At 35.5% G+C, this 20311-nt stretch overlaps 10 protein-coding genes across 10 annotated transcripts; 5 read left to right on the forward strand and 5 right to left on the reverse strand.

Annotated features, from left to right (window-relative positions):
• Window positions 1-174: 174 nt before the first annotated feature.
• NCR1 (sphingolipid transporter) lies at window positions 175-3723 on the reverse strand (the record flags this gene model as incomplete). The annotated part of the gene is made up of 1 exon (XM_003955556.1): window positions 175-3723. One exon carries the CDS (start codon window positions 3721-3723, stop codon window positions 175-177), a length of 3549 nt encoding a protein of 1182 aa, XP_003955605.1.
• Window positions 3724-4341: 618 nt separating this feature from the next.
• TFC8 (transcription factor TFIIIC subunit TFC8) lies at window positions 4342-6093 on the forward strand (the record flags this gene model as incomplete). Its single annotated transcript, XM_003955557.1, has 1 exon — window positions 4342-6093. The coding sequence occupies one exon, from the start codon at window positions 4342-4344 to the stop codon at window positions 6091-6093; it is 1752 nt and encodes a 583-aa protein (XP_003955606.1).
• A 46-nt stretch (window positions 6094-6139) lies between these two features.
• Window positions 6140-8569, reverse strand: CHL1 (DNA helicase; the record flags this gene model as incomplete). The annotated part of the gene is made up of 1 exon (XM_003955558.1): window positions 6140-8569. One exon carries the CDS (start codon window positions 8567-8569, stop codon window positions 6140-6142), a length of 2430 nt encoding a protein of 809 aa, XP_003955607.1.
• Window positions 8570-9671: 1102 nt separating this feature from the next.
• Window positions 9672-10523, forward strand: CIP1 (Cip1p; the record flags this gene model as incomplete). The annotated part of the gene is made up of 1 exon (XM_003955559.1): window positions 9672-10523. The coding sequence occupies one exon, from the start codon at window positions 9672-9674 to the stop codon at window positions 10521-10523; it is 852 nt and encodes a 283-aa protein (XP_003955608.1).
• A 152-nt stretch (window positions 10524-10675) lies between these two features.
• On the reverse strand, window positions 10676-11035 carry MRPS16 (mitochondrial 37S ribosomal protein bS16m; the record flags this gene model as incomplete). The annotated part of the gene is made up of 1 exon (XM_003955560.1): window positions 10676-11035. The coding sequence occupies one exon, from the start codon at window positions 11033-11035 to the stop codon at window positions 10676-10678; it is 360 nt and encodes a 119-aa protein (XP_003955609.1).
• Window positions 11036-11262: 227 nt separating this feature from the next.
• RRP12 (mRNA-binding protein RRP12) lies at window positions 11263-14895 on the forward strand (the record flags this gene model as incomplete). Its single annotated transcript, XM_003955561.1, has 1 exon — window positions 11263-14895. The coding sequence occupies one exon, from the start codon at window positions 11263-11265 to the stop codon at window positions 14893-14895; it is 3633 nt and encodes a 1210-aa protein (XP_003955610.1).
• A 63-nt stretch (window positions 14896-14958) lies between these two features.
• TAF3 (Taf3p) lies at window positions 14959-16137 on the reverse strand (the record flags this gene model as incomplete). Its single annotated transcript, XM_003955562.1, has 1 exon — window positions 14959-16137. The coding sequence occupies one exon, from the start codon at window positions 16135-16137 to the stop codon at window positions 14959-14961; it is 1179 nt and encodes a 392-aa protein (XP_003955611.1).
• Window positions 16138-16617: 480 nt separating this feature from the next.
• RET3 (coatomer subunit zeta) lies at window positions 16618-17190 on the forward strand (the record flags this gene model as incomplete). Its single annotated transcript, XM_003955563.1, has 1 exon — window positions 16618-17190. The coding sequence occupies one exon, from the start codon at window positions 16618-16620 to the stop codon at window positions 17188-17190; it is 573 nt and encodes a 190-aa protein (XP_003955612.1).
• An 80-nt stretch (window positions 17191-17270) lies between these two features.
• On the reverse strand, window positions 17271-18812 carry KAFR0B01790 (putative Xaa-Pro dipeptidase; the record flags this gene model as incomplete). Its single annotated transcript, XM_003955564.1, has 1 exon — window positions 17271-18812. One exon carries the CDS (start codon window positions 18810-18812, stop codon window positions 17271-17273), a length of 1542 nt encoding a protein of 513 aa, XP_003955613.1.
• Window positions 18813-18982: 170 nt separating this feature from the next.
• Window positions 18983-20293, forward strand: SAD1 (mRNA splicing protein SAD1; the record flags this gene model as incomplete). Its single annotated transcript, XM_003955565.1, has 1 exon — window positions 18983-20293. The coding sequence occupies one exon, from the start codon at window positions 18983-18985 to the stop codon at window positions 20291-20293; it is 1311 nt and encodes a 436-aa protein (XP_003955614.1).
• Between the last annotated feature and the right edge of the window lie 18 nt (window positions 20294-20311).

Below are 20311 nucleotides of genomic sequence, written 5' to 3' on the forward strand. Positions count from 1 at the left end.
ACTTTTAGAAGTCCGCGAGGTGTCGCAGGGCTAAATTGAAATTACGTATTTCATTAAGAACGCATGGATTGTTTAAACATGTAGAATAACTGGTTCCAACTTAGAGACATATATACATACACACATATATACATTATAAGATAGCACACATAAAAGCAAAGAAGATAGATGTGCTTAGCTCTCATCATTTTCTTCCTCATCAAAAGTAACAGTATCGTCGATGTATCCCCTACCACCAAACATTGAAAGCACAATTGGTAAAAAGACCAAAGAATGTAAAGCTGTCATTAAAATTAATGACATAAACATGCGGAAGAAATATGTATCAATTAGCTTCGATTTACTGAAGAAAAGCAAAAGAAGTGCAACGAACTTGGTCATTATAACACCATAGAAAACAGAACAACCAATTGACTTCACTGCAAAAATTGACCTTAAGGATGGGTTATTCTTTGTACCATGTGGAACAATGGTAAATGCTCTGGCAATGTGGATACAGGCTTCTGAGGCTACACCAACAGCAATGAGCAAATTTGCTAAGCTTATTGGGTTTAGCGAGATATTCAGCATAATCATCATAGCGAACATATTTATTAGGATCATGATTATAGTACCAGTTAACAATGCAGCAGTTAACACTGAGCCTAACAATATCGTTGAAAAAATAAATACGAAAATAAGTGACACTACCAACAATTTTGAAGTGACTGACGCCATAGAATTGTATTGTTCATAAAAGATGTTGAATGGAGAATATGCAACAACATCCAAACCACTCTTTTCCTTGAAAAGTTCAACTAATTTGTTTTCAGCATTGTAAGCCTTGATGTAGCTTTCCTCTGAACGTAGTGGCCCATTGAAGGAACGGAATGAAGACGATGTTATATTGGTATTGTTGAAATTGACTTGTCTCGAATATGACAGTTTACCACCGAAAGGACATTTGTCATTTGGTGTATCAATCCAAATCTTGAAAAATTTAATGAAATCTTGACCCTCTGGAAATCCTGACATATTATAGTTCCAATGATCCTTTTTGAGACATGTTTCACAGCCCCACGTTGGGAAATAGGGAGGACATACTTCATGATCTGATTTTTTTATGCGGCAACATTGATCAAATTCTGGATTCATAAACATAAAGTAATCATCAATCCAGTTTTCCAATGGTTCAATCATCTTTGAAGTTGATCTTTCTTTTTCAAAGACATTTGATAATGAATTATTGTGGCAAGTAGAGAACTCACCACAGACCTTTTGTTGGTTTTTTCTCTTTGTCAAGTCTAAATCTTTCACCACGAAGTAAACTGGTGGACCAATCTGTAGATGGTCAGAGACATCATCGTAGTAATCAACTAAATGTGATGTACTTGGTACATATAATCTTTGATCTAAGCCGTATTTCAAACAGGGCAAAAGGGTTATAGACAATAAAGTCAAAACGACGAAGACAGCGATAGTTTTCTTTCTCTTTCTTGTCAATAGGTTAAAATAGCAACTTTCAAAACGGCCTGAAACCCTAGCCACACTATTCGTATCAGAAAGCCTGATTGTTTCAAATTTGTTTTCACATACGGAATAAATAGAAAGATAAGTGGTTAGTTGTAGAAGCATATTTATACCTAGAGCAACTGCAGAATAGATTGCGAAATTCCTAGCCACGGGCATTGAAACGAAGACTGCTAGAAGGACAGAGGAAAGTTGACAGATAAAGGCCAAAAAAATTGATGGTGAAATTCTACTAACTGACTTCACAATTTTTTCATCAGTAAACCAATTAGGTTTGACCTCGGATATCTTATCAAACTCATCACTCAAAAGGAAAATATTATCGATTCCAATGGCCAAAATTATAAATGGTAAAATCTTTATAACCAATGGTGTTGGTTGTACTCCAATGGAGCATAGAAGCCCAGCTGTGAAAACAAGTGATATAAAGACTATTAATATGCCAGCAATTCCCATTAAAATTTTAATTTTACTCGAACTTTTCTTTTTCAAGGCCCATGAGACGAATAAAAACATCAACAGATAGGAAAAAGTTAGAGTCCAGGATTCAACGTTGTCATCAACTTCTTTATTTTTGGATATCTCGGTACTAAAGCTGATTCTAACACCCTTGGGAGCATCAATATCCAACAAGAAATTCTCTAGATGGTGTTCCCAATGTTCTGCAACATCAGAATGATTGCTCAATAACAATGTAACAATAATTGCTTTAGAATCCAAGACATGAGTAACGTTCGAAAAAAGTGCACTCTTTTTTAATGGCTCTTGGGTACTTGGAACACACATCCCTGGAGTATCAGCACATAGCTCTAATTGAGCGTCCCAACTCGATTTAGCTGGTGGGATACCATTGAAATATTGTGTCAACGACTCAACAAAACAAGTTGAGTAATTGGTAGGTCTGTGACATAGATCTTGATATGTAACGTTCTTGTAGTTTACTTGGGTAGTTAGGTTCTTCTCAACTTCAAACCACCATTTTAATGTAGGGTATGATAATACAGGACCTGTTTCGTTAACAATCAGTATTTGTTCAGTCCTGAAAGATGGACCGAAGTTATCTTCAAAATATTGCTTGTCTTTGTAAGATTGAGAGTTCCTTGGTGCCCATAAATCGGTTGAATCAGTTGTGGGATCATAGTATTTGTATAATAAGAAGTAACAAATAATAAACAATGCTCCCGTAACTGCCAGCACAGTCTTTGCATACACGGTGGAACAGCCAGCAATTTCACTCAAACCTTTTGCAACAATATTGTTGATTTGGTAAGGTCTTGTATCATACGACTGTATTACCTCGTTGCCTGCAGTTTCATTTGTATCCTCGACTGGTTCATCGGCGAGTAAAGTCATTTCCTTACCTTTAACTCTTAGATAAACATTCCAACCAATAAGTGCAATAATGACCACAGCATAGATGGACAATAGTACGAAAGAGAAGTAAGGCAACTTGCCAACTTTCTCATGCTCATTTGCGAAAGTTTGAATTGCAGGGCAAGATTCCTGGCAGTCATTACAGGAACATTTATATTTCTCATCATTGCAGTCATAAACATCATAGTCAAACAAGTCATAACCTCTTGGAGCGTCATATTTGTAGTTGATTTGGAAAGGTGATCCACCAAGTAAAGGTTTTTTATCGCCCAAAAACTTCAAAAAGTCACTATAATTTTTGGCATTGCCACCAATAAACTTCATTGCATCACCATTGGTACCTGAATATTTGACATTTCTACATGAATTATAGAATCTTTCAGCCCACTCATCATCCAAAAACACTTCTAATTCGTCCACCACATCACGACCATCCTTTGACTTGCTCCTTTCCGTCACATTGACAAAAGAAGCTTGATCTGGGGAGCATGTAAAGTGACAGAATAGGTTTTTAAAATTTTCTACACATGCAGGGCATGATTTGATGAAATTATTAGCCTTCTTAAGTTTTGAATTTAAAGCTTTGACCTGGTCACTCGTACAACAGAGGGAATCTGCGTCCTGCCATTCTTCACCACACGTCTCAATCAGCAAATTAATCAAGTCGCTGTCTGGTGCAGGTGGATCAAATGACTCTGGGTCCTCTATTGCACACGGTAATTGAGAACCAAACACTGATTTCTTACCGCAATTGCCATATAAAGCACAGTACTGTGCTGTGACTATATTCAAAAGGAATAGCAACGAACACACAGATAATATGTAATTATACCCGAACATCCTCGAACTATCGTTTGATATCTTCTTGACCTTGATGTCTTATGTGCTCCTTTCAGTTATTTCCTTTCCCTCTCTTTATATGGGCTCATGCGATGCTTAGGGATCCCCTTGTAAAAGAAATAGAACTGGAATGTTATGATGGAACTGGCGAACGCAGCGACGTTATAACACATAGTTAACCTTGTCAGTCCCCGAGGGGGGGGGAGGCTACGTTAGCCTCTCGATCTTACTACAATGGGATACGTGCTTCAACGTGGACACTGTGGGCCTCATGTGATTGTTGCACGCCTTCCTCCCAGCATTACCCTAGTATCCCGTCAAACTGAGCGTTATTACGCAATGGGTAACGTGATCAGACAGTAAGTACGACGGATAACCCCATCGAGAAAGGTAAGTTATGCCAACAATCTATATATCCTACTTTGGCATACATTATCATTGCAGAAGAGGAAGTAACATTACCGCTTAAGATGGCTGTGGTGGGTCTCTTCGACTTCTTAGTTTACATGGTCTCGGCATCAAGGCGAGGCCCTATGTATAATTTCAAGAATTTTATTTAGTAAACAAAACAAGTATATAGAAGAGGAAAGAAGGGATCATACTGGAATACTATTCGTTATGAAACAGCTAAGAGATCTGATAATACCAAGAAAGGACTTGCAGGACTGGGATGATAATATTACGTGGGTGAAGGACGGGTCAATTTATATCACTACGGTGCCTGAGTTAACAAAAGCGAATCCAGTGTACACTTCAGAAGTGAACTATCACTCTAAAAATCTATTTCATTTGAAGGAACTGCCTCTAGAGCTGGCTAATAAATTTGAATTTGAACAGGCCTCTAGAAATGCCTTGCTAAACTCAATTCCAAATTCTAATGTCAGATTATGTAGGGTAGCAAAAATGGATCTCAATTACGTCGCAATTTTAACAAATAATTGTAATGTTACGGTCTTCGATCCCGCTGGGAACGCTGTTGTCAATTTGGATGAACCAGATAGGAGTGTTGAATCGAGGGCATATCATTCCGTAGATTGGAGCCCCCAGGATGAATATATTGCAGTCGGTAATGAAATGAACGAAATTGTTATTTTTGAAATGAAACAGGAAGATCAAACTGTAAAGTTCAATCATTTTAAAACTATACAGCTAGATGCTGGAATTGAAAATGCGTGGGTAACCAACATTAAATGGTATGAAAATGGTAGAATATTGGCAGTATTATCAAATAATGCGGTATACTGTATTAATGAGCGTAATTGGGAAGCGTCACTCATATCATCGCCCGGAAGATACAAAATTATTGACATACAGATCGTGGGTGAGAACTATGTGGTAATCTCCATGGTAGGAGTCATCCTGAGAGTGGATCTCAGAACAATGAACACTTTTCACTTGGAAACAGGCCTTAAAAGCGAATCCAAGATCATCCCAATAATAAATACAGAAAATATTATACTATTATCAAATAATAGTAGTTGTAAGATTGATATCGGTGCAAGTACACCAACCATATCAAATGATGATGTAATATCCCCGTACTTGGAAAAAAAATTCAAAAAATGGAACGATGTATGGAATGAATTTAATAAACATGAGACTACGTTATCCATTTACGGAATTTCACTGTCCCCAGACAAATTTTCAGTTGCAATCCTCTACAATATTGAACGTGTCTCCATAAAATATCTGATCACTTCTGAAAGGCAATATAACATAACGTTTATTCCTCTGTCAGATAACTGGAAGATTTCTAGATTTGCCAAGGGGTTTGCCTGGTATCAAACCTACTCTATTTACAATAATAAACTGCCAATTATTGAAAATGCCGTTGACACATCGTCGACTAAGTTCGACACAAATACAGATTTTAATTCGTATCTGAAGACGATATTGAATGATGAAAAAATGAACTACATGAGATTTTTCAATTTCACCAGAGAGCATCCAAAAATCGATGTCTTTAGGAAAACAATCTACGAATATGCCATTGCTAATAAGGATTTATTTACCAATGATCTGGATATTGCATGTTTCGAGTCACTGGCTTCAATACTACACCTTGACTGCCCAATTCATTTGAGTAATTCAATACCTATCAAGAGTGACTTTATCCAAGAATCTTTCAATTTTGGAAGTAACTCTGATAATCCAGATGTTATCACTGCAGAAGGGGGTAATAATTGGAGGCGTTGTTCCGTCACATTATTACCTATACTAACTACTGAAGTCAAAATATGTCCAATGAGTAAGCAAAGGGTGATATCTTTAGAGCAAAGTGAGAATCTGAATGAATTTGGCTGGTTCACAAGAACTTTATTGCAAGTGTTTAACGATGTTAGTGTTTATTGTGGCACAGATATGCAATGATGAATTTAATTGAATGTGTATGTATATATGAACTGTTTACTTTTTTCTATAAAAAACTTCTGGTTGCATTCATTATAGCATCAACCGAATTGTCCTTTTGAATTCTTCTCTTGACCCAGTTGGATAACTTGTCTCTTATATTGTCATTGTTATATCTCTTATCCAACAGGTAGATATTAGAATAATCATTTGCATGTCTAATAGCTCTACCGACACACTGGTTCACCGCCTTCATGCAAATATTTTCCAGAAACTCTTTCGTGGCCTCTTTCGCTTCTTTCTGAGTTCCACCATTTCGTATAGTTTTCTCTTCAATATGCGCTCTTTTTATTGTCAACTCACCGCTAAAGACATTAGGAAAAGGGAGTCCTACCATTACAAGGGCTCTACATAGATTATCTTGGAAGTTGATACCTTCAGATAATTTCCCTCCAACGACGGCAAATAAGACTGAACCATCTTGGACACACTCAATGTATTTTGATAATGGATCTTCGTTGTCCTTCGATTCATAGAAAATTTTTCTGATTTGATTCAATTTATCAAAGGTACCATTCTGTTTCCAGTTATCAATAACAGTCTTTAAGTACTGATAACTTGGTAAAAACACTATGATACCCCCGTTTTTAGGAACGTTTTGTGATAATTTCGTTATGAAATTGTATAAATCTGCATTGATTAGCTGTGCATCGGTACGTTTGCCAAAGGTGAATTCAAAATTAGATTCTCTATCAACAATGAATGTATTCAAATTACTATCAGGTATGATATGATCACAGGAAAACTTAACAGCTTCATTTTTTGGAATTTGAGGGAATAGGTTGTCATAAAAGTCTGATACTGGTTCCATGGTGCCACCGGCCAATATAACCTTCAAAGAACCATTAACAATAGATTCAAATTGTTTATTCGGTTCTAATAGCATATATTTCATTGCAGGGCCCTTCTCAAAGAAAAATTGGCCCTCGGACGAGGGATTATTTAATGAGGAAAGGAAGCTAGAAACTTTGAATAGTAGTGGTTGTGATTTTGAATTAATGATCAAAGTTGGATCGAGTTTGTCTTTAATTCTGACCAAATAGGTGTCTATCTTGTAGGCAATTCTTGATGTTTGAATATATTTACTCAATTTGTGAATATTTAGGACATCAGTGTTTGTACCTGTCATAATATCATTGATGTCGATTTTAATACCAGGCTTTGTAAATTTTTTGGTTATAAATTCTATAAAAACATTGATAAGTTTTATTAATTTTAATATGTTTACACGATTACCTGGATTTAATCTTTTCTTAAAATTATTTAAATAAAGTTGTAGTCCTTTATTGCAAATTTTGAGTTCGGCTAATGACACTTCGTTTGAATGAATGGAATTTATTGTATCTATTAGATTGTGGGCTTCGTCTATAATCACAATAGAATTTTGTAAATCCAAATTCATAATCCTTCTCGTTTGTTCAGATAGCAGATATTGGTAAGGTAAAGTGACGATTTCAACACCGTCTAAATGGTCCCTAGAAGCGTAATATGGGCAAATATGTAGAGTTTCACCCAGAGAGACTAAATCCTCAATGTCGTGTACTTTGGCGAATATATTATCCCTGAATGTATTATTGGCCAAACTTTGATGCCATTCGGTAGTATTTGTATAGTAAGGACAGCCGTCTTTTGAGTGCCTTAATTCTGAGCATGCATCATTTATTGCTTCTAAAGTTTTCCATTTCTTAACGCTTGGCTCTATACACAGCTGTTTCTTAGATCCCAGTGGTAAATATTTTATTCTTTCTGAAGGTACAAGATTCTTATCAAAGGAAGATGGAAAAGTTGGTAATCTCAATTGTGATGCAAATTGATTTAATTGTGAGTGAGTTCTTGATGCGAAATATATTTTTACTGGATTCAAAGAAGCATTGACGAAAATGTTTGAATCATTTGATTTTGCAGTCTTTCTATCAATTTTCGATAATAATTCCTTAATTTCATCGTTTAATTTTGCTTTCGAGGAAGATGAAGAAGAATCTGATTCGTAGGGATCTGGTAAGAGTTCTTTATCCTCGATTTCAACTTGAACTTTTTTCCTTCTTTTCTTCTTCTCTTGAATGGATATGACTTCATTTATCTTTGTATTCAATTTTAAATCGCTCAAATGACGTTCATAATCATTTAGTAGTACCAGTTTGTCCTTCAAGACGGAAGTCTTGTAAGTTTCATTGACCCAATCTTCATCATCACTGAAATCAGAGTCGTTAGAGCTGTCCTGAACCAAAAAATTCGATTTATTTTCTCTTAGCCATGTAATCGTGGAACAAATCAATGAAAGGGTCTTCCCAGTACCAGTAGGTGATTCCAAAATTGCAATTTTCTTGGTCTTATCTGACAATGTATCGTAGATACATTGCATTAACTCTAATTGAATATCATACGGTTTGAAAGGATGATTAAAATTACCTCGGGACTCACTTTCTCCACCACTCATTGAAAACTATCCATTTCCTTGTGTATCTAAAGATCTTATTAAAGAATCACATGGTTTTTAATGAATAACTGGAAAATATATGTCAAATTGTCCAAGAGACTATTGCATTCTTGCCATTGCATTACGAATGTGACCAACAAGCAATCCCACGTATTTTCCTACCATCCACCCCCACCGCACCTCTCTCTCTCTCACTGTTTTTTCCCACGTGACGCGTCAACTCGTTCTCGTAATTTTTTTTCTTACTCCTTTTTGACGAACTGACGCGTCAACTCTCGGAGGCGGAGAAGGACGCCCACCCCGTGTGTATTGTGTGTGTCACTCGTCAGGGGATGTAACCGATCCTGTGAAAAGTCGGAGTAGCAGCAGAAGTAGCATAACTCAAAGAGAATATCCCGTGGAGCAACAACACAACAACTCAGCGAGAGAGATTGTCCTCTGCAAAGAATAATCCATCAATTAGGTGTGCACTGAATTCAGTGGCTTGCGTTCTGCTAATCAATTAAACGAATATTTCCTGTTCGGCGAATTTTATGCAAAAAACGTAAGTGAGCCATTTATCACTTGACTCGCATTTTCCTTTCTGGCTCGAACCCCAAAGAAGTAGCTGGAGGAATAGACAGATCTCATCGCAAAGCTCCCACTACACATACGCTGTTCCTCTCCTTCCAACTCTCCTGGAAAACCGAAGTAGGCTCATTCTCCGAAAGTTTATTTTCAAATATGGACAGCACTCCCGCATTTACACGAGAATTGGTCTCTTTATGTGCAAGTCTCTGTTTCTCTCTTAGTAACCTCTCGACAATGGCCTTGAAAGGCATATTAATTTCAAATAGGAAACTTTCATAACCCCCCCCCCCCCCCACAGCTCCAATGTAATATTGTTTTGTGTGGGTCATATCATTAACCCGTCAATTTTTAATTTACAATTTTGGGAATTACCTACAACTCAACTGATACTTTTACAATATTTAGTTGAAATACGATTCTCTTGACATATGTATATATAGTGAAATAAAAAAATAAATATATATCATGTAGGAAAGTAGCTCTCGTACTTTAGTTTCTCACTTGTGCTCCACACAGCAAGGAAGCATTATCCATGTTATTAGAAAGATTTCAAAGTAAATTCCATAGTTTATCCATTAGAAGTACGGAAGACCGTGACAAAGTAACCTCTTCCATCGAATATCATCAACCTGAAAGTGACATCAGTGCGTTCGGAAATGATACGATAAAAGATCCAAGGTTTATCACTCCTTCCGCAACACCAGTCAATTATTCAACGGTTCAAATGCCCTATCTTAATAAGACTTTCCAAAACAGTTCTTCTTCCCTCGCAAGCTCCGTCTCTGACTTCAGCGTCGTGAGACAACATCAGAGAACTAGTGTCTTTACTCCTCAGTTTGTCAATTTATTGATGGAAATATATGGTTTCATATGTTCGGATCCAACAATTACTCCCTTTGACATTACCAATCCTCCTTCTGGTATATTGAACAAGGTGTCCAAGATTGCAATAGAGGAGTCTGTTTCCAATAATATTGAAATTGGAGTGGACAGCACGAACCATTTATTGAGTCTTACGAGGAATAGATTGTTGCAAGAGATTAAAAGAGACTGTTACATCGCAAGAAATAATTCATTCAGTTCTACGTCTAGTTTTAATCCACTAGATGCGGATTGTTCAACAAAAATCACAATTCCACAAGAGATTATAAGTTTACAAAAATTCGGTACAAGAAGGTCAAGAAGTAACACTGCTTCTTCAATGGACTCGAATTCGAATTTCGGACCTGGCTTATCCTATAACTATGCTCTTTTGAACCCAAAAATCAGATTGAGCAGAACTTCTTCACCTTTATCCACTAGTGTAACCTCTTCGAATAACAACCGCGACTTTATGCAGGAATCTGTAAGGAAAAACGTGGATTTTGTAAAATATCCTAGATAGATTATTACTTGTTCGTTGAATTATTTTTGTGCCTCTTCGTCCATCATCATATAACGAACTCTTTTTTATACAGGTATATATCATTATTATAACTTTAGAATCCCAGAACTTTTTTTTCTCGAGAAAATTTATTTACAAGATTGCTTCTTTCACTAGTCAATTTCTGTCGGTGGTGATATTGTCTCTCTCTCAATAATATTATGCATGGACCCCCAATTCTCATCCAATATACCACATTTTTTAAATATTCGTGTCACAGTGTCACTAGGTTGTGCACCGACACCAATCCAGTACTTCGACCGTCCAAAATTCAGATTCACTTCCTTGATGGGCATTACACCCTTCAATCGATCCGTGGGACTCTCCCATTTAGGTACAGGATTGTACGTCCCAAGTACCTCTATCGGCTTAGCATCTCTTGCCTTACTTGCATTTGCCACTACAATGTTATATACGGGATTGTTCCTTCTTCCAAACCGTGCCAATCTAATCCGCACCAGCCCACGTACCATATCTGCCGTACACTACCCTCATTAAACTGTTCTCTTCCAACAGTAGTAGTATATCTTCCATCTTAATTCAAAGAAATTAAGACGGAACCTTCATTCGTCAACAGTGAGGATCTGAAAATTTGAATTTCGGAAAATTTTTCAGATTGAAAAGAATGAAGCTCATCGCATCTCAAGAGTATTTAACAGTAGAACTAAGTCAAGCCTTCAGTATAGCGCCCCAAGAAGTGATGGATTCCGATCAAGTTGCCCATCTCCTGGAGTTAGAGGACAAGTTATCCAATATAAGGGCACAGATCAACTCGAAACTAGACAATCAGAAACATATTGCTATTATTTTAAGCGCTGTCGAAGAAAATATCAAAGATCATGCAACTAATGACACATCCAAGAACTTGGTCAACTATCTAGTCTCTTTCATGTCACTATTGGACCAGGCCATGGATTCTACCACCCATGAAATCAAGGATTTGCAGTTAGCCACCTCGGCAACCTACTTGCTGGATATTATCTTCCATTATTGTCCCAAGAAGTTACTAAGGGCACAATTCGCAGAAGTTTTAACAAAGATTGCTCCATGTATCACCGATGAAAAGGCTGAGGCTCCAATAATCAGATCAGGTGTGGGTTGTTTGGAGGCCCTTCTTATCGCTCAGGACACTCAAGCATGGAATAATACACATGATCTAACTATTACCCCAAAGAGAGGTTTACAAGGCCTTTTAGAATTATCCTTAGACCATAGACCAAAGATCAGAAAGAGAGCATGTGAAGCAATAAGTAATATTTTGTTAAATCCTCCAGTGGCCCCAACTCCAGAACATGTCGCATCTTCATTGATTTCTGATTTTGCCATCAAATATTTATCCAACGTTTTAAATGAATTTTCAACATTGTCAAACAAAAAATTGAAAAATCAAACAATTAAGGACGAATATAACGGTAAGATTATCCGTTGTTTGAAACTAATCAATACTATTGTATCAACTAAACAATGGCCAACATCACAGATCGAAAAATTGTGTGATTTGCTATTGGAAATAACAAAAAGCACAGAACAATTCTTAGTTTCATCTTCATTTGAATGTTTCGAAAGTCTATTCAAATCCATGGGTGAATCTACTGGTTTAGCAGAAGATAAATTCTTAAAGGTATTAAATACTATCTTCCAATTAAAGCCTTCAAGTAGCGACATCCATCTAGCTGGTTCCTGGATTGCCGTTGTTGTGAAAGGTGTAACAACTTATTCTCTACATGAACCATTTAAATGTGTAGCCAAATTACCCGATATATTCAAAATCATGTCCCATTATTTACAAAGTGAAACTATGGAAATTTCATTCAGTGCATCTCAAGGTCTTATTGCTATCCTAAGTTCTTCAGTAAATGATAACGTTCTGTTATCTCCTCCACAGGTAACAGAAGATCAATATAATTTGGTCAACGATGTTATCACAGAACTATCTGACATCTTTTCCGATTTCCTTTCGATCAGATACAGTCATTGTTCAAAGGAAATTTTAAATATTTTAACTGTGGCATTCAACAAGTTGAAATCTAGATCCAATCCAGCTTTACTAAAACCATTACGCATAGTGGACAAATGGAGGATCAATGAAGAGAATTATCTTGAATTAAGAGGTGAGGTTGAAACCGTTATTGGTGCAGCTATCGAATTTATGGGTCCAGAAATTGTCTTACAGGTACTACCATTGAATTTAGATAATTTCGGGAATGATACCTCTAGACCAGGTAGAGCTTGGCTGTTGCCTATTTTAAGGGATCATATCAAACACGCTAAGCTTGCTACTTTTATTGGTCAATTTATCCCATTAATAAAATTATATGAATCCAAGTATGAAAAGTTACCAAGTGATTCTGTCCAATTAAGAATCTTCCAAACTGTCGTCGATCAAATCTGGTCCACTCTACCACATTTTTGTGATGTACCAACGGATTTGAAAGAATCTTTCACCGACGAATTTGCCTCTGATTTATGTTCTTTACTTTATAGTAATGTTGAATTAAGATCTACCATCATAAATGCATTGAAAAATCTGGTTGAAAGTAATTTATCATACGCTGAAAGTGATAATGCTGACTTGTTACCAATGGAAACTTTCCCTAGGGAGGAATCTCTCAAAAATATTGAATACCTAAGTACAACAAAGGTGATGAATGTCTTAGCGGTATTATTCAATGTTTATACACAAACTCCAGCCAATTCCAGAGGTTACATTCTTGAAACCATTGAATCATATCTAAAAATTACCAAAGAAGAAGATATGACGAAGACCTTCAATAATGTATGTGCCCTGTTGAAAACATCAATGGACGAAAAGCAAGCTAATTTAACCTCTACGTTGTTAGATATCATTATAGTAATGGTCAAATATTTATCTACATCTGCCTATGGTACCTTATTCAATATATTTGGTCAAACTATAAATTCCACAGATACTGCTGTCCAAAAACGTTCATATAAAATTATCTCTAGATTATCGGAAACTTCTGATGAAGCAAAAATGATGATCTCCTCGCACATCACAGATATTGAAAACATTATTTTATCTAATTCTGAGAGTGTTCAAACTTCTGCTAGATCAGGTAGATTGGTTGCCATAAAAACGGTTGTTGACTTATTACCTAACGACCATTTAGGTTTCATTGCCCGTATTGTTGCTGAAATTATTTTAGCCACCAAAGATGTTAACGAAAGAACGAGAGATACTGCTTTCGAAACTTTACTTTCAATGGGTAAAAGAATGCAACAGGGTGGTATTATTAAGCTAGGTGACCAAGACGTTCAAGAAAACAATGCCAATATTGCTGAATTCTTCAAAATTATCTCCGTTGGTTTAATTGGTGAAAGTCAGCATATGGTCAGTAGCACAGTTACTGCATACGCGTGCTTAATGTTTGAATTCAAGGATTTGTTAAGTGAAGATGTGATCATGGAGATTTATGATACCATTGAATTGTATTTAACTTCTAACTCTAGAGAAATTGCCAAGAGTGCAATTGGTTTCACCAAGGTTTGTGTTTTAGGTTTGCCAGAACCATTAATGAAACCAAAAGTGCCAGAATTGATTCCAAAATTATTACGTTGGTCCCATGAACATACAGGACATTTTAAGGCTAAGGTTAAGCATATCCTTGAAAGATTGATCAGAAGATTTGGTTATGAATATATCGAGGCTAATTTCCCTGAAGACGATATGAGACTACTCGCAAATATTAGAAAGACTCGTAATAGAAATAAACGTAGAGGGGAAGGAAATGAAGAAATTAACCCTATGGCTTCAGATAAATCTTCAAAGGCATCTAAATTCATGTCGGCATTTGATGAAGCCGTATATGATTCTGCTGACGAAAATAGTGGAAGTGATGATGAAAGCTCCGGTGGTCAACGAAAGAGAGAGCAGTTTATTGTGGAAAAAACAGGTGAGAATCCTCTAGATTTGTTAGATTCACAAACTTTAGCACACATTTCTTCGACTAGACCAAAGAAATTCAACAAGAAGGATCAAAAGAGAAGATTACAAAGCGACGATTCATTTGCGTTCGATGCTGAAGGTAAGCTTATAGTTAAGGGCCAGAAGGGTAAAGCCTCTGTTGAAGATGATGATCCTTTGAAAGAAGTTACAAGTGGTATAAACGCGTATCTTGAAGCTGTTCAAAATGGTCCAACAAGGGGACAAAGAAATAAATTAAGGTTCAAGAAGAAAAATAACGGTGGTGATGATGGTTTTAGTGATAATGAGGATAACACATTACCAAAGAGTAAGCCAATGACGAAAAATAAGATCGGTAAGAACTTCAAAAAATCAAATCAAAAATTCAAATCAAGAAGAAGGTTGTGAGGTCTATCTTCATATAGATACATTGTAAATTAGAATGCAAAATTAAATATATTATTTATATTATTAAAAAATTGACTGATTATCGTAATCAAGAGAATCCCTCCTTTGAAAAGTGTTGTCCATGTCTTCCATTTCACTAAATTGTAAGTTATTACCCGTAGTATTAGTATTGAACGGTTCATTCTGTTCTTCTTCAACATAATCTTTCTTTTGACTGTGAAGTCCTTCCTCTTGCTCTTCCTTTTCATCTTCTTCTTCGGCATTTTCATCTTCAGAGACATAGTTATCATATGATAATCCTATATTCTCTATCCTGTTTCCCATTGTCATTGCAGGTAATATTTTTTCCAAATTTGACCCAATTTCGAATAATTGATTACTACCTATATTTGCATCATCCGTCGTTATATCATTATGATAAGCTTTATTTGATGAACTTAATTGTGACGGCAGCATTTCGTTTGGTGATTTATGTGCATTATCATGACTATTTGGAACATGGAGATGTAGACTTCTACTCAATATAGAATGTTTCAAGCCCGCAATGTTTGGCAAATTATTCATATCTGGAACTTTATTTTCTTTATTATTTGATTTTTGTAACCTCCTTCTTATCAGATCTAGCCTTTGTTTAGTAATTAAGAACCTTATCCAATCATCAGTTTCCCCATTATTAATTAAATCTTCAATCAAATCATTCTCCTCTTTGTTTTCTTCTTCCTTCCTGGGAGCATTTCCATTGGTTCCTTGTAATTGAGTTATATAGTCTAGTTTATTTGTAAGTTGTTTATTGTTAGAATTGTCTGTATCATTAATACTTTGGTTTTGAATTTCAGATGATGATATTTTCAACGGTTCAATATTAGGAAAAGCTACTTTAATTGAGTTTTGAAACTGAATGCTGTCGAGAATCCACTCTCTAAGTTTTGTGAAAGCTTTATCGTGTGCAGATAATCCTGGATTTTCATCGTATACATCCAATAAATCAATTGGTCTTATGAGACCCAGATTGACAAAACTTTGTGAAATGTCCTGTATAGCTATGATGCTGTCATCCAGGTCACACCTTGCTCGTGCCAGTTTTTGAATTTCAGATATCAAAAGATTCAAAAACTTGATGTATAAATCAGTTACTGTATCAACTGTGGTTGGTTTAGATTTATCGAAACCCTGAGATTTTAAAAGCTGCAGCATTGATATGCGCAGCAGTCCAAAATAAAAATCATTATTTGAAGTTGCCATATCAGCCTAGGATGATGCAGAAAGCGACCGGGGAATTTACCAATCTTTGATAAACAAATCCTCTGTAGTTCATGTATTTACAGTGAGCATTGAAGGATTTCTGTCAAAATGCCTTTATAGGCATGAAAAAAAAAAAGATCATTAGCAAATATTGTTACCCGCATTTAGGTTTAGGGTACGCATGTTTATTAGGGCTAATATTGAGTTTTTAAACTTCCCACTTTACATGCCCGGATTTCAATTAGGGCTTGTTTTGTATCAAGGTCGGATTTTTCACGTGATCTAATGTTCGGGTAATAAATTGGTACATTTTTTGAAAACTTGTCAACTTGATTCCTGAAAAAATGATTAATAGTTTGTATTGCAGTCTGGACACAGTGTATTTAATTGCCAGTTTTCTATAAAAGGGACTATATAGCATCCATTGATTGCCTACGAATCGCCGAGCATACTTCATTACCATTACTAGTATAACATACAATGTCAAATTTGTCGCTCTATTCGGTCAATGCAATTTTAATCTTGGATAATCACGGGAATAGAATATACTCAAAATATTATAAGCCACCTCATTTAAATAACGTTATAACTGATAGTTTGTTTGATAATATCAAGAAACAAAAAGAATTCGAACAGAAATTGTTCAAAAAGACGCATAAACAAGATTCTGAGATTCTAATCTTTGAAAATAACATTATATTATACAAGGAATACATCGATGTTACAATATACCTGGTTGGCAACATTAATGAAAATGAAATTATCCTACAAAATGCATTCAGTGGATTCAAAGGTTCAATGGAATTGCTCTTGAACAACGGTATCGACAATAAAAATGTCAGTGAAAATTGTGATTTAGTTTACCTTTTAATTGATGAAATTATTGACAACGGTGTCATTTTGGAGACTGATCCAGCATCCATAGCTTCTAGAGTCACAAAACAACCAACCAGTGATACTTTGAACCAAACTCTAGACTTAGATAAGGGCCTCTTAGGTGCTTGGGGATTTGCAAAGAGCAAATTACAAGAGAGATTACAACAAGGCTTATAATTTTATGTCATAAATAGTTGTTCAATGTATATATAAAAAATATGAAAAAAGTAAATTCATTTATGATTAAGTTTTCTTATTTAAACGACAACATGGAAATTAGAACGAGATTTGCTTAGACCTTTAGATACAATCTTTTCAATTTCATCAGGATCAGACGTAATACCTGTTAAATTCTCGTGACCATCCTTGGTAATTAAGATATCATCTTCGATACGAACACCACCAACATACATATATTTCTTTAGGACATCGAAGTTGACCATCTTTGTTCTTTCAGGGTACTTCTCCAAAAATTCTTTCATTAAAAATTCATTGAAATAACAACCAGGTTCGTTGGTAACAACCATGTTCGCCTTCAACTCACGTCTTAAACGCAGAAAGGCGAAGTACGGGTTAGGATCTTCGTAATTTGGCTTACCAGCAACGTCATGAACATCAAGACCCATTAAATGGCCAAGACCGTGTGGATAAAAGGCACAAGTGACTTTAGATTCAAAAATTTCATCTTCCGTGAATTCATTTCTCAAGATCCCCAAGTTCATTAAGTGTTTGATCAAAACTTTGTGTGAAAGAATGTGTAAATCTTCCCAACGGGCACCAGGCTTCATTAAAGACATTGTTTGAGCTTGCATGTCTAGAACGGCTTCATAGATTTCACGATGTTCCTTCGTGAACTTACCGTTAATTGGGAAACATCTGGTAACATCAGTGGTATAGTTCATCCATTCACAACCAGAATCAATCAAGACTGATTCCTTTTCTTTCAATTCTTCAGTGTTTGTGACGTAGTGTAAAGTTCCACAAGCTGGTCCTGAGCAACAAATTGGATCGTAGCCTAAAGTTCTTGAACCTTGTCTCAAGGCATGATATTCAAATTCAGCTTGAATCTGGTATTCAGTTAATTCAATAGGCAAGGCAGACATGACAGCCAAATGACAATTGTCATTAATCTTGGATGCATATCTCAAAATTTCAATTTCATATTCATCTTTAATCAATCTTGCTTCATCCATAGAATTGAAAAATTTCTCATCCTTAGCAACGATTTTTTTAGAATCTAACAAACTCTTGAAAACAGATTCGTTGACTTTGAAGTTATCTAGATCAGTTGTATAAAGTTTGGTAATATCATTTTCATACATTCTGAAAATGTTGTTGAATTCTTTCAAGTAGTGAACTTCATCCACGTCGAATTTCTTGGAAGCCTCCTCTATAGACATTGGCATACCACTCCAGATAATGTCATCACTGTTAACATCTGGTAAAAATAAAATCAATTTCTTTAAGGATGTTAGGTAAAGTATAGTAGAATTCGGAATATCCACACCGGAAAGATAGTAGAAATACCTTTCTTGCCTGAAAGGTTTTGAAATATCACAGTATTTGACTCCTTCAACGTGATTTCCACAGATCAAGAAGGCAGCATCTTTTTCATTTAAATGGTTTTGCACATTTGCATTATGTAATTTTGCAGGGTATTTTGTGTCTTTTAACGATTTTGGAAGGTCTACACTTAAATTTGCAATTGGTTTCTCCATTTCTCTTCTTTTTCCTCTTAGAGTCTTGGCAGCTAGATACGCAAAGGCAGATGTCAAAGCTACTGGTGCTAATGAGTTCATCTGATTAAGATGATTTATTTATGAAAAATGGGAAAAAAAGAATGTGTCAAATTAAATTTTTCAATATTGAAAAATTTGAAATACCTGAAAATCATAGAGTCATCGAGTATGAAATTAAAGGAAGCAAGGGTCTTGAAGGCTGGAACAACCTGCTTCGCTAGTGATAAAGAATGGTTAAAACGAGTCGAGAAGATGATGATGGTAGTGTACAGGACTTGAAAAAACGGAAAATAGAGTCGGACCATGAATATATTGACCAGATTAATGTCAAAAAATTGGATTTCGATCAAAATAAAGTGTGTTCCGTAACACTGTCCCCCATCAACGTATATTGCTGTCTGCAATGTGGGAAGTTTTTTCAAGGTCGTGGTATTCAATCGCCCGCATTTCAACATTCTATTGATGAAAGCTCACACAAGTTACTCATCAATTTGAATACAACGTCGATTTATATATTGCCTGATAATAAGGAAATTTTGAAAGACAGTACTGATCCACTGGTACGGAAGATACGATTTGCCATTAATCCCCAATATACAAGAGAAGATATCGTGCAATTGTCACAGCGTGTTAGTAACCATTACGTGTGTGGATTCATTGGTATAAACAACAACAATAGCGACTTTGTAAATAGCAGGATCGCAACTGGGAAAAGCATTGAAATTGACCATATAAACTCAGCGCTCTTAATGTTCTCACATATATTTCCAGTAAGAGACCATTTACTGTTGTTAGATCATAAAGATACCAAGATTAATGAACTGTCTAGGAAAATTTCTTTGATAGTAAAAAAAATTTGGTCACCAAACTTGATTTCAAAATATCACATATCTACTATTGAAGTTATCACGTATCTTATGATTCATGAGCCTCATCTCTTCAAAAATCATAATCCCAAATTGATGTTGACGTGGTTACTGAATTATTTAACTAAGAAAGATAAAGATATCGGTTCTGTATTAAAGAAAAATCTTCAAGGGACCATTGAAATGCGCTCCAAACATATTAATTTTTGGCATTTGACGGTTAGCCTTCCACCTATAACTGTTTTCAAAGATGGTAATAATGTAAATAAATTCCCACAGGTTAAATTAGAGACCTTAATTAATAATAAATTTCTTTCAAATAACGCAGAATATAAACTGGAAAAATTGCCGAATTATCTTATAATAAGTATTGATAGATCAGAGAATGATAGTACACTAAAGTTTCCAATAAAGGATAGAAATCAAACTATGGTTGAGTTCTCTTTACAATTGACCTTGTCAGGGGATAAGTATAGATTGATTTGCAATTTAATTAATAAAGTTAAGAAATCATCCAGGATTGATAAAGATGATGAGAATAGATGGCTTACACAATTATATAATGAAAAAATGGATAAATGGTACGAAATTGATGGTGTTAACGTCTTAAGTAAAGATTCTGAATTGTTATTCCTTAATGAGACTTATATTCAAATTTGGGAGAAAATTATATAATTACTAATATGTACACTT

This window comes from Kazachstania africana, chromosome 2 (assembly GCF_000304475.1).
Source record: "Kazachstania africana CBS 2517 chromosome 2, complete genome".
Classification (NCBI taxonomy): Eukaryota; Fungi; Ascomycota; class Saccharomycetes; order Saccharomycetales; family Saccharomycetaceae; genus Kazachstania; species Kazachstania africana.